Here is a 14,777-nt window from a genome sequence, read left to right as displayed (position 1 = left end):
CACACACACACACACACACCCCAAAACCAAATAGAAATAAGAAGACCTCAACTTACTCATAGGAAAATCATACTTGAAATGTCTCTCCAAGGGGTGTGGTTACATTTTCAGAATTAAGAAAACCAAGAAAGCATTGCATGCCTTTATTCTTTATTCTTTCTACAACTTGTTTTACAAAACAATCAATTTAATGTTTACTTAAACTTCTGATACAATTTAAATAATTCTGAATAACCAGATACTCTCTTAAAAATTAGCTTTTAATTTTTTATTTTAAACTTTTAAAAATTCACTTTGTGTATATAAGTGTTTTGCCTAGCTCTATGTCTGTACACTGTAGTGTTACAGGGGTCAGAAGAGGATGTCAGATCCCTTGGAATTGGAGTTACAATGATTATGAGATGCTAGGAATTGAACAAGGGTCTTGTAAAAGAGCAGCCACTGCTCTTCACTGATGAGCTACCTCTCTAGCCCTCTATAGCTTTTTAAAAAATGGAATACGGTTAACTTGACTTTACTAGGCGATTTTCTTAAAATGTGAACAATTTACTACTAAATAAGAAGTTGCCTCAAAAACAGTTCTAAAAATTAATTTGTACCATGAAGATATGTACACACATACACACACACACAAACACAAAATCCTAAAGGCTATTCTACCAACCTAAGTCACTGGTAAGGCAGAAGACAAAATGAGGACCAGACAACATTAACTATGCTATTAGAAACTGATAAAGCCTCAGGGAACCAGTGTTATCGTTCACTCTTTTAATCTTACTACTCAGAAGAAAGAGTCAGGCAGATCTCTGTGAATGTGAGACCAACTTGGTCTACATAGTGAGGTCCAGACCAGCCAGGACTACATAGTAAAACCCTGTCTCAAAAACAAACAAGCAAGCAAACAAACAAAAAGCTTTGCTGTACTTCTCTGATAGTCTCACCTTTGTTTTCACATTTCAGCACAGTAAAAAAGTATTATATATATGTTAAGATACAGGAAATGGGAATATTCCCACCCTTTAAGCCTGCCATTAAAAAAGCACATTTTAGGCCAGGTGGGACAGTACATGCCTTTAATCCCAGTACTATGGTAGGCAGAGGGAGGCTGATCTTTATGTTCAGTGCTAACCAGGACTACATAGTGAGACCTTGTCTCAAAAAGGAAAGAAGAAAAGCAAGTCTTGAGATCTACAGGGCATGTATAATTATGTACTTTAAAGGAAGACAGAGCATACTTATTATTCTTCTTTAACTGAATCTAAGCAAGGAGTAACATTACTATTCTTTAAAGTCAGAATTAAGTACACAACAATGACAAGGCACACACAAGCAGTTTTCACAGTTTAACAGTGCTTATATTAAATAATTCACAAGTAGTTATTGTTCTTAGAGAGGACCCACGTCTGGTTCCCAGCACCCACACAGTGGTTCACCACCATCTGTAACTCCAATTCCAGGAAATCCAACCCCCTCTTATGACCTCCACAGGAACCAAGCTTGCATGTGGTACACATATTTATATTCAGGCAAAACAATCACATATATTAAAATAAACAAATCTAATTAAAAACATCAATTTAGACAAACTGTTAAATTATTAAATACTTTAAAAAATTATTAAAATAGTAGGTAAATATGGCATAATTAAAACAGTAGATTAATATAGCACAACTTTCTAAGAATCAAATAATTTATATCTGTTATATTTGGGGAAGGGCAGTGCTAAGGGCATGACTTAAGGCCTCCAAAATGTTATATAAGCATTCCCTCATGGAGACCCAGTCTCCTCCCTGTTGTTTATACTTTGAGACTATGTCCTTCTATATAGCCCAGGACAGAAGTCCTCCTGCCAGTCTGTGAATACTGGAATTGTAGGAGTGTGGACCACACATAGATTCTCCTGACATTCTATCAAGTGCTCCTGCAAGCATAATTTCCATGTTTCCCTCTTACAACGACAGGCACCTTTTAGAGCTCTTGGTAATTATGACATAATCCTAACATGTACTCATTCGTTCCTTTATTTTCCTGCTTCTAGCCTGATACAGAACAGGTGTCACGCTGTTAGACTATCAAGGCATGGCGATTGTGGTGCTGGGACTCGGATTACCTCTCCAGTGCTGCTCTTCGTTTTTCTACAAACTCAGTGGATGATGAGTCTTCTTTACCTACTTTGACCTTGGTCATACCTTTGAAGAAGTTGGAGGAGATTTGTAAGAAACAGACCATCATAATTTCTTCATAATGAAAATATACTTTTGACAGTAATGATGCTATGTTGGTACTGGGATCTTACTTAAAGAGTAAGGCATTTTGAAAAATTACATCTCATGATATGTTAATATCTCTAATGAATAAATATGTATGGCAGGAACATGTAAATAAAGCACAACTTGAGCTATATTTGTAGGTTTTGAACTTATGTAAAAGCTTGCATAAAAATTTCATAATTTGTGATATTTCACACTTTAAGAACACAAATGTTTTTATATTTCAATAGTATTTTCTCTCTAATCCTGGGACTTGAACCCAAGGCCTCATGAGTGCTAGATAAATATTCTACCTCTGACCTAGATCTCCAGCTTAATTTTTTCTACATTTCTTTTTAAAAAAGATTTCCTTATTTACTTCTATGTATGTGTATATTTTCTTATGTACACATGCATATAGGTGTTGCAGAAGCCAGATGAAGACATCACATCCTCTAGAATTGGAGTTACAGGTAGTTTGTAAGATGCCCAGTATGGGTCCTGGGTAGCAAACTCCAGCTTTTTACAAATGTAGCAACTTCTCATAACCATTGAGCCATTTCCTTAGGCCCCATTCCTACATTTGAACATATAAAATGTTAAAAAACTATAGTCAATGAACGTCAATGAAGGTCTTTATAGGATGATAAAATGTTAGATGTAATTGATGAGTTTGCTAAGTGCTGTCTCTGTGTAGAGCTAGCATGTCTGCATTTGTCACAGCTAGGTATGCTGTCTTGGTCATTTTGTCTGTTTCATAGAGCCAAGGTCTCATCTATGCTGACCTGGACCTCATGATCCTCTTGCCCAAGGCTCCCCAGTGCTGGCATTATAAAAATGCACTTTTGTGCCAGGCTGTTCCTTTTCTAATAGTTTAGAAAGAATTGTGTTTTTATCTCAACTATGGTTAATGCAGACTCCTTATAACAGCAAATACATCTTCTCAGGAAACTCCTATTTGTAATCTGCCATCTCACTAGATATATTACTTTAAAAATCTGCACATCTACACAAGTGTGGTGGCAGAGGGCTATAATCCCAGAACTTGAGAGAATAGGGAGTTGGATTGTGAGTTTTAGGCCAGCCTGGGCTAGACAGCAAGAACTTTGATAATAAATGAACGCATGCATGCATAAAGTGAACAAGCAGAGAAACTGGGCATGGTGGTCCACACCTATAATTTGAACATTTTGGAGGCATAAGAGGATCAACCTGTATGAGACCCTATTATTTTTTAGAGAATATATGTTAATTCAACAGTTGTTAGGAATATATGGTGTTGTGAAACACATAATTGCTTCTCTATTAGAGAAGCTAGAGACCAGAAAGTTTAAAAATTAATCTGCTAGTTACGTTTAAGTTTTCACAATTTTTGGAGGAAACTTATTTGGCTTTATATTATCCTATCTGATTATATATAAATGTATACATATGCATATAAACCTATATGTATTACACACATATTTATACTTCCCTTAAAACATTTTTGTAATGAAATGGTATTCAAATGATCTAGTCCACTTTACTTATTTATTGATTCTTATATAGCCTAGGCTTGCCTCAAACTTGCTGTGTAGCCAAGAATGACTGAACATGAGTCTCCCATCTCTACCTCCTCAGTGCTGGGAATCAAACCCAGGAATTTGTGCAGGCCAGGCAAACACTGTCACAGAAGTTACATTTTCAGCCAAATTTAACCCATCTTAAATGCATCTTAGACAGTTCTGAAACAATACAGTATTATTATTTTTAAAAAAACAGAAAATTGAGTCTATGAGAGTAATTTAGTAGTAGTGTATACCTAGCATCCTGAATGAAGGCCATGAGATCAATCCCCACCACAAAACTAACCCATAAAGATTTTTATTCAAGGACTTGGATAACCCTGAATATAACAAATTCTTCTGAACACATCAGTTTTTAAAACTATTAAATAATTATACAATGACTGTTCAAGTCTAATAAAATTAATGATCAGCAATATTCATTTTAAATATATTTCAGAGTTATAATTTTGAGTATAAAGAAAATTAAAATGAGATCATTAAAAACACAGAACTTAAACAGATTGGTAATAACCTACAAATTTTAAAACATAAGTCTTAAAAGTGGACTAATGGTGGCCAGTGAGACAGCTTAGTATATAAAGATGTTTGCTGCCAAACCTGACTAGTCTTGAGTTCAAACCCAGGGATTCTTTAAGGATATGCAGGATCAGCACAGCAGATAGAAATCTGTAGCTCTAGATGGGAGTCCTGATGGGGATGAGTAAGGACACACAAACTGGAACAGTCAGAACTGAATTAGGAACAGCAGAGAATAATTATTCTGACTTATGCTTACCTACTATACTCTTTTCTGGAGCGGGTGGCACAATGTAACCAACATGTAAATATTTGCTTGCTAATTTGCTATGCAAACCAAGAAAGTCACTGAATCTTCTTTTGACTGAAAATTCACTCTTACTGAACATGGAAAGAGAAGTCTACAAATAAAGAAAAGGTATTTCACATCATTAATAGTAACAATCATTTACAAATGAATACTGCATATAACTGTAAGTGTAGTCTGCTCTGTTTTGCAAATGAATGTAGAGTACCAATGTGGCTTATAGATTTAAAACAACAACAAAAAAGAAAAGAAAAAAACAAAATAAAACTAAAACTTAAGGCCCAAGTCATAGTTTTTAAAAAGTAATATAAGCGGTTAGAAAATACTTGCTTTATTCTGTCTGACTTACCCCACTGTTCCCTACCACACTTTTGCTAATGGTTTTCCCCCTTTTAGTTTTCTGAGACAAGGTTTTGCTATATATATAGCCTAGAAGACCTCTGAACTCACAATCATAAACTACAGATTCTTCAATTTACCCATGGCCCAGACCTCCCAAAGCAGCTCCATGCAAATCTCACTGAGCTCAAACTCATTGCACTTTTAGTGTTAGAGTAAAAGTTCCATAGTGACAGCACTTTCCTCTACTGCTATGCTCAGGTGCTTGCAATAGAACCTGAAATTATAATAAGGGTTTAATAAGGATTTGTTTCGTCAACTAAGAAAACTTTGGCCACTTCATTGTGTCTCTTTCCATCTTGTCTTTCCCCAACTGCAAAGTTCCTTTATCATGAATGAATGTCTTCCTTACCCCTTCCTTCCCCTCACACATTACTGGTTCTCCTCCCCATATGACTCAACCATTTATTTCCATTACTTCCAAAATGTTTCCTCAGTGTCCGCCCCAGTTGTAGCTGTTTGTGTGTCCCAAGCTAGCTAGGAACTCACTGTGAACTTCTTCCTGCTCCCCAGGCTCCTACCTCCCAAGTGTTGAAATCACAGATGTGTACCACTTTCCCTGGTTTTTCTGCATATTGGAGAGTGAACCTGGGGCTTCATGCATGTTAGGCAGGCACTCACTCAAACCAACTGAGCTACAACCCTCAGTGTAAAATTAAGCTCTTATGATGGACTTGCTTTCTGTTTCAAGACTTAATTCTTAAAAACCACAGTGGCCTTTCAACTGGAGATCTTGACCTGTACTTGAATGTTCACAATTCACACTGAATTAAGACAGGGCTGTCCCAGTGAAAACCTAATAGTGCCATGGTTTTGTCCAGCTGCTCTAACAGCTCTCCTCCACATTAAGGATGACACCCAAATTCCTAATGTGGCTACTCAAAATACACGAGGCCCTGTGGCCTCCAAATTCAGCCATGAGTCACATACAGATGAAACTCTAGAAAGTACAATGCTTGACTTTGGCCTTTTACACAAGCAAATCTTTTACCTGAAAGAAGCATCCTGCTCCTCCTTCCTTCCCATTCCTACCTCACCACTCTCCTTAGGTCTGCTTTAGCCAGGCCTGACCCTCCTGCATCCTTGTGCTCACATCCCCTCCACTACAGAGTGAGGACCAACACTTTATTGAAGAAGAAGAAAAGCTTACCCTTGTTGTTACTCTATAGGCCATGTAAGCATTCATGCCATCACCTATAAGGAAAAGAGCACAGAATATCATTAAAACCCAAATGCTTGGGCAGAGGTTAGGTAAGCAATCGAATGCTTGCCTAGTGTGTGTTAAGACTCTACATTTTAACTAATTAAATGCTTCAAAATAAAATACAAAAAAATGAAAAAGAAACAATACTGTAACCATATACTTAAGTGGAAAACTATAGGATGTAACAATCAAGCTAGTCAAAAAGAAGTACAAAATACAATAATGACTCACCAACTTTTTCCGGATCTGACACACCAATTTCTATATCAAAAATATCTCCATTTGCTTCTTCTTCAATCTAGAAAAGTGTGTTTTGGTGTTAAAAAAATTCCTTCATCTTGAAGGTAAGCAGCAGTTGTCTATGTGGACTCATGGCCCTCTCAATAGGGACTGTCTGCCTAGTGGTACAGCCCTCCAGCTGTCTGGAGTGGTCCTGTGCCCTAGGAAAGACCCCACTACTGTCATCTCTCTAACCAGTATCATTTCTAATTGTCTTCTAAATACTTATCCGTATATCCTCAAACAGGTAGAGCTCTTACCCATCATCGAAGAAGCTTCTTTTTGCAACAGATAGAGACTACACTTGATAATACTGGTTGTCATGCCAGTGTACATGGGAGAAATTTCTCAAGATCCTACCCTTAAATGAAGAGCTACAGGCAGTCATTTTTTTTCTAAGGATGAGCCAACTGACAGGTGATCCAATACCAAGTGGACAGTCAGTCATAAAACACAGTACTCAGTATGAAATTCTCAAAAAATGTAAAATTTAAAAATTTTGATTTATATTACTATCATAATACCAATGAGTAGTTTTTACTATTATTTTTCCAGATATATAGACCCTGGTATTTTCATTATGGACATGACATAATAATTTAAAACCAACAGGAACTTCCATATATGCTGACTATGTAAACAAAGAAAACATTCAAATAATAAAGATCATTTGGAGAACAGAAATTTTTGTCTTAATGTCTCATAATATAGAAAAACAACAAAAAACTTTTAAAAAGAAAAAACATGTAGTTTTGTAAATTTTGTGGATTTTTTTCTTTTTTTTTGGTTTAATATGAAACTTTTATTCCTCTTGCTTCTACATCCTGTGTGCTGGGATTATAGGTGTGCTCCACCATACACCTAATAAGTGGAATCTTTAGATTAATAAATGCTTTATTGCCTTACTTTTATTCAGCTTCCCTATTGCACTGATTTGTCCAGTCTAGCTACCTAGGTTGCTGTAGGGTTCTAGTTTCTGCCTCTCTAACACTGGATTGCAGGACAGCTGCCCACGTCCACGGGCATTTACATCTATCAGAGTATCTAAACCCACATGCAGGTTATCCACTATGCTATCTGCCCAGCCTCAACCCAAGAATTTTCACTCCTGAACAGCTAGAAAGAACTCTTACTTGTACCAGTAGAAGTTTACTTGTAGAAATTATATCTAAAAGCAACTTTAAAAGAATGATCCCTCTAATTACTTTTAAAAAACACATTTTTCTCTAAGACAAGGCTCTGTAAAACTCAATTTTCAAAATCAGCAAGTGGGAAAAATAACCTGATTCAACTACAGAGAGACCCTTGGAAAGCAATCTAAAATGAGCATTTCAGCTGGGAGGTGGCGGCGCGAGTCTTTGGGAAGCAAAGGCAGGTGGATATCTGAGTTCGAGGCCAGTCTAGCCTGCTCTACAGAGTGACTTTAGCATAACCAAGGCTAAAAAGAGAAAACCTTGTCTCAAACCAAACCAAACCAAACCAACCAAACAAAAAATACAAAACAAAAAAGCCCGAAGAATTTCAATTACTTCTGCTATAGGAGAGTTTGTAGAAAGGTTAGCTGGGAGTGTGACTCAGAGGTAGTATGCCTGTGTAGCACGAGCAAGGCCCTGGATCTATTCACAACACTGAACAAAACAAAAAGCAAACAGAGGACAAGAAATCTGAGAATATTAATCTACCAAAATATCAAGGCAATATAAGTCATATAAAGCCATAGCAAAAGTATACTTTCTTACCATCTTTCTATTCAAACTCCCTTTTTTATAGAGACATTAAGCTAATCTTTTGTACATAAACACTGTGATTCAAAAAAGTATATGAATTATTAAGTGGAAAATTCAACAATTCTCACAAAATGAACTCATCTTTCTAACCAGAACTCAAAGAAACACAAGCAACCAAAGATCCTCTTATAGCTTGCCATCCAGTTACAACCTTTTCACCTGATACTTAACAGTGCATATACTGTTCACTAACTTTACCTGGGTTTTTTTGTGAGTACTCATTTGCATTTTACTACTTTCCCTTTGTATTATTTTTAAAAGATTAGCCACATGTTTGTATATAGTCACTATTTAATTGTGGTTATACTGGTTATATATTACTAATTAAATAATTTTAAAATGTTTTATATTTAAAATAACCTCTATATCATGATTGTTTTCTTCTCCAAATGTGCTTTATTAAAAACTATTGCTGTTTCTTAATAATCCTATCCTTTGTAAGTAAAAGGATTTTCAGGTCATGAGAAAGTAACTTTAATTGATCTGCACCTCTTTCTTTTAAAAATGAAAACTTGAGGAAGCTCAAAAAGAAATAAAAGTTTGAGCTACACATATAGCTTAGAGGTAAAACAAACAAACAAAAACCCCAAACCATTAGCCATTCCTTAGCACTGTAGAAATAAATGCCAGATAGCAATCTTAAGTGTTGATAGCATTTCTTACATGCTCTATCAAAGAAAATTACTCATAACAGCACTTTAAGTACTTTCACCCATCACTTGTTCAACATAGGAACCTTCAGAGGTACATACTATTATCACAAGACCATAAATGTCACACAGCATGACGTAATCATTGAACACTGCAAACACTCTACCACTGAATTACACTCTGGTTTCAAACTCTGATTTAAGAACCTTAAGTGGTAGAGTTCCATGAGGTAGATTATTTAGAGAAGCAAAGAAAGGAGTATTGTTATGAGTTTTAAGCCAATCAGGACACTATGAGTTCCAGGCCAATGAACTGAGTTAAAAGGATTCTGTCTCAAAAGTCAAACCAAACCAGAACAACAAAAAGAATGGGTTAGAACTCAATTGTAGAACCACGCTGGCTTCCAACAGACACCTACCTGCCTCTGCCTCCCAAGTACTACAATTATAGACTTGTGCTACTACGCCTTTCTTCTTAATATGGTTTTTCCATCTAAAATATCTAAAAGGCTTTGATTAGGAATAACTAATGAGAGAAAGGTACTGGGTAAGGAACAACAATGTACTCTTTACACATTAACCTAGAAGTGTTAATGTTTGCCATACCTCCTCCCTGGATCTGTCGAAGATGACTGGAGCAGAGATACTCTTTGATTCGATTCTAGGAGCAATGAGTGTGGTGGGAGTGACAGGCGTGACCGCAGGGGACGGCTCAGAGGACAGGATGGGCTCCCTTTCTGGACTGTCCAAAGACACCTCTTCTGTGGCTTCTAGACATGAATTGAATAAATTAATCAAGGAGATCGTAACATAGAGCACTTCACAAAATATGAAACACATACCTACAAGTCTTAAAAGGACTATGACTTCTAAGCTATCACTACAAAGTGACTTTATATAATGAATTACTTAGTTGTTTATGAAAACTTTACAGCAAACAGAAACTGTTGATTTTTTGTAGAACTCTATTAAGTCTGTTTAACAAGCTATACTAGGAAAAAAGCAATGTGAATAATTCCACATTCATTTGTGTTTGGATTGATAATACAATATACATGTGGTAACTTACCTTTCATATATTTTATTCAAACTAATATAATTATTTCATACATATAAAAACAAATTTTATGGCAGAAGACTACCTTTAACTATTCCAATTGGGATTAAAAACCTGTTATGGAAAACCCACCAAGTTAGTAATCTAAAGCAATTAATTGCCAAAGATTACTGGATATTAGTTGAATATACAAATATGACACAAAGCAAAGAGATGTTTAGATTTTAATTTTAAATGATCATTCGCTCAAAATATCTAAAATTAAATATATTTAAAATCAAACCACATCAATAAATGAGTGTCTACATACTATGTAATACTGTGCTAAACGCAGAAGAAACACAAAGAAATGGAAAAAAACCATACCTGCCCTCAGGGAGTTTATAATCTAGTTGAGAAAACAAGACATGTGGAATGTTAAATAATAATAAAAGACTTAAGAGAACAATAAAGAATGTTATAAGACATTCAATTACTATTTGAACGACAGAACAAACACTATAATTTGAATAGACACAGGAGTCAATACTGCAGGGTGGAGAAAATCAGAAATAGTCTAACTCTGATTTGAGGTGATTTAAACAAAAAGAAGTTGGAGAAAAATACCATGCAAATAGAATAGCAGCATAAGTAAAAGTGGGAGGTAGTGAAGTTTAATCAGTGAGCCTCACACAAAACAGTTCTGCTGGCTTGTAGATCTGATACCGAAAAGAGGAAGGTGGGATTCTAAGGCAAACAAGAGATCAGACCAATGGGTTTCAGTCTGAGGTTTCTGGATTCCTGGGATTTTTGAGAAAGTAGTAATTGTGGTCAATGAGCCACTTTACACCGTCAACTTGAAATTATACAGGCTGACATATTATCAAACTATTTAGACTGGTTATTTAATGTTGACAAGATAAATGGTACAGATCTCTTTATATTTTTATATTAAAAGAAAAATGACTAATAACTAAAATCTTCCAAAGTACAGTAACCAAAGGGGAAAAAAACCTTTAGATACAACAGCCTACATATTACCCTGACAGAAAAAACTAAAAGCTTAGATACCACTTTAGGCTTTGAACACTGATGGCATTTAATACTCTTTTCAAAAGAAAAAAGAAAAAGAAATGAAAACAGGGTCAGAGAGTGGCTTAGTGGGTAAAAGTGCTTTCCACCAAGGCTGACTGAGTTTGATCCTAGGGATCCACGTGGTGGAAAGAGAACTAATTTCTACAAGCTATCCTCTGAACTTCATGTCTGTGCATGTACACACACACACACACACACACACACACACACACAGATAGATAGATGTAGTAAGAAAAATTTTAAAGAGGTTAAAATAGTCAACAATAACCACAGCAGGGTGGTGCTCATCTTTAATCCCAGCACATGGAAGGCAGAGGCAGGTAGACAGATACTTATGAATTTGAGGTCTGATCTACATAGTGAGACCTCTGTCTCAAAAACAAAAAAACAGTCAACAATATAAAAAAGTAAAATGTAGTATATCAAAACTAGGTTTAATAGGCTGGAATGATGGCTCTGTGGTTAAGACCAGTTCTTCCAGAGGGCCCAGGTTCATTTGCCAGAAGCCCCATGGCAGCTCATAATCATCCCTAATTCTAGTTTCCAGGGAATCTAGTGCCTTTCTAGCCTTTACAGGCACTGCAAACAGTTGGTACACATATATAAATGGAGACAAAACAGTCATATACATAATTCCACTGTCATCACTTTAAACTAAGCGGTCCCCAAGAGGACTGCATATCAGATATTTACATTATAATTTATAACAGAGGCAAAACTATAGTTATAAGGTAGCAATGAAATAATTTTACGGTTAGGGGTCATTACAACAGGAGGAACTACATATTAAAGGGCCACAGCACTAGGAAGGCTGAGACACAGTAATTTAAAGCCAACCAAGGTTTTCAATGACATTTGACTACATTAATCAAGGCTTTGCTTGCTTGAACTAGAAGCTGCTTCAACAGCAAAGGGCTGGGAACCTGAAGCAAGGCTACAGATGACCTAAGCAACTAATATGGAAAGGGAAGAAATCAAACTGATGGTCTGCCTTTGTTGTGGTGGGTTTTTTTTTTTGTTTGTTTTGTTTGTTCAGTTGGTTTTTTGAGATGGGGTTTCCCTGTGCTATCTTGAAACTCACTCAAATTCACAGAGATCTGCCTGCTGTGCCTTCTCAGCTGCGATTAAGGGTGTGTATCACCACTGCCCCCCTTGTCTGATTCTTAGGACAAGAGCTCATGAAAGCTCCAATTCACGTTACTGAAGAGCATCTGACCCTGCAGTTGCTGCCTCCTAAGTTCTGGAATTAGGTGTGTATCACTATGTTCACACTTTAAATGGCTGACATGACTTCTTTTAGCTTAAATAAACAGCTACAAATATGGAGGGCTCAGTTGAAAACAAGTTTAAAGATTAAGGAAGATACAGAGTTATAACTTGAGTGAAATACACATTGATTTTGTCCATATTCAGGCATTTCTTATGATGTAACAAATGGAGAAGGGCTAGACCATTGAACTCATTTGGTGAACATTTTATAAGTAGCCTAACAACATGTCACAGCTAGTTTTTTTCCATGTACTGCTGAATGAATTACCTACATTATACAAACTATATAATTTATCTAAACAGCAATGCAAACAACATAAGCTGGTTTCTTTATGATTTTAAAATCACAATGGCTATGCTGCTTTAAGCCAGATCTGTATTCTATGCACCAAAGACATGTTATTACTACTAGACAACAAATTTCATCATCCTGATAGCATATGCTATACTTACAAATTCCTAGCATCACACGCTTCCATAGGAAAAGAGATAGATCTAATTAAATGCATTATAAACATGAGCCAAGTGTAGTATTACTTATACAAACATGTTTTAGATCACCTAGTTATTATAAAACACAGCTAAGTTAAGCTGTAACGCATAAAAATGATTTTATTTAAAATTTAAAAAACTGTTGTATGCTTATGTAAGTATAAATGAATGATGTATGTGTGGCAGTGCAGGAATATGTGCCACAGAGTGCATGTAGAGGTCAGAGGACAATTTTAGGAGTCAGTTCTCTCACTTCCCTGAGGGCTCACTAGATCAAACTCAAGCATAGCCAGGATTATACACAAAGAACTTCACCCACTGATTCCTTCTCACCAGTCCCAAATTGTTTAGGCTTTAAACAAAAACTGACAATATACTGTTGTCCTTTCATTATTTCCTTTCTTCCTTTCTTTGACATAGGGTCTTGCTATGTATCCCTGATCTGTTACTCATTATATAGCCTAGGCTAGCCTCACATTCTAAACAATATTCTGCCACAAGCTCTCAAGCTGGAAATTTATGAACTTTTGTATGAAGAACTGTACCTTCAAGCATACTTGTATATTTGAATGTGGATCACTACAAAAGTTGAGAACATTAATAACTCAATAAAAGCCAATACGTAAATTACATTGCTAAATACAAAGTTATCTACTATTTTAATTCTGTATCAATATTAAAATTTTAATTTTTGCTTTTTAATATTAATATTAATTTTTATCTTAATTTAATTCTAAGACATAGGTGTTTAGAAGAGTCAAGCATTTTTCAAGTTAGAATGGACTACACCAAATTCTATCCTATATCCAAAACAAACTCAACCACCAACTTACCTAACAGCAAGCCTATAAGATACAGCAATTTTTATTTTTTATATATATGGGTGTTTTGGCTATGTGTACGTCTATGCACCACATGTATGCCTGGTGCCACCTGAGGCCAAAAGAAGGCATCAGATACCCTAGAGTTAACATATGGCTGTGAGCCACCATATGGATGCTAGGAATCAAACCTGGGTCCTCTGGAAGAGCTGCTTTGGCATCTCTCTAGCTCCCATATAGTGAGTCATGCTTTGATTTTGCTTTGTGACAACTTGTAACAACAATAACAAGAAGAATACAATCACTGCTATCTCCCAAGATATGGTCAGTATCGTGTATTCTACTCTCAAATGTTTACAAATAAGTATATTTTTGCTTCTCCTACTGGTCTGTATGTATTTCTTACAGAATGACCTAACTAGACAGTTCCTATCCTGCTAAGCTTCTTTTGAGTTGGATACAGGTCTCACCCTATAAGCTGGGCTGACCCTGAACGCAGCAATCCTCATGCTTCCATCTCCCAAATGCTAAGATTACAGGAACCGACCATGTTCACATTCACTCTCTAAGGTGTTACAGACAGAGTTCTTATAAAGACACAGAATTTCACTTGCCTTAGAGAATATTTTCTAATAGCTTGTGAATTATAATTGGCTAGTACTAAAAAAAGAAAGTAAAGATATGACAATTACCTGCGAAAAGATCTTCTCTGTCATCGTCTAGTACAACTTCTACAGGTTTGGAGCCATTAGAGTTTGCACTAATATCTTCTGCAGGAAGACTGGCTGGTTCGGGAGATGATGGACTTGACTGTTAAAAGAACAATAGCAGACAGTGGATTGGAATGCTTATTTGATTTTTATCGTGTCTCTAGCTAAAGAAATACAATATTCTCTTGTTAGAGAGGAAAAGAACAACTATTTATATTTAGAGAAGGTCCAAATACACTTCAATACACCCCCTGTGCTCAACAATCACTTAAGTATTATCATCCCTTTTAGTGGCACTAACCTATCATACTTAGTTATTAACAAAACCATAGCCGGGCAGTGGTGGCGCACGCCTTTAATCCCAGCACTTGGGAGGCAGAGGCAGGCAGATTTCT

General features: G+C 36.1%; 1 protein-coding gene across 2 annotated transcripts in view; it reads right to left on the bottom strand.

Moving 5' to 3' along the window:
• The window catches only part of Snx2 (sorting nexin 2), a 44,093-nt gene that overhangs the window by 17,543 nt on the left and 11,773 nt on the right, over positions 1-14,777 (bottom strand). For both annotated transcript variants that reach the window (XM_031365688.1, XM_031365687.1), the window contains exons 2-7: positions 14,365-14,482; positions 9,566-9,729; positions 6,475-6,541; positions 6,190-6,233; positions 4,593-4,734; positions 2,111-2,189 (exon numbers count right to left, since the gene is read on the bottom strand). In XM_031365688.1, the coding sequence (XP_031221548.1) occupies positions 2,111-2,189; positions 4,593-4,734; positions 6,190-6,233; positions 6,475-6,541; positions 9,566-9,729; positions 14,365-14,482 (614 nt within the window). The remainder of the gene's footprint in view (positions 1-2,110; positions 2,190-4,592; positions 4,735-6,189; positions 6,234-6,474; positions 6,542-9,565; positions 9,730-14,364; positions 14,483-14,777) is intronic.

The sequence above is a fragment of the Mastomys coucha genome, unplaced genomic scaffold, assembly GCF_008632895.1.
Source record: "Mastomys coucha isolate ucsf_1 unplaced genomic scaffold, UCSF_Mcou_1 pScaffold13, whole genome shotgun sequence".
NCBI lineage: Eukaryota > Metazoa > Chordata > Mammalia > Rodentia > Muridae > Mastomys > Mastomys coucha.
Note: the sequence above shows the minus strand (reverse complement) of the source record. Positions and strands in the feature narration are given on the sequence as shown.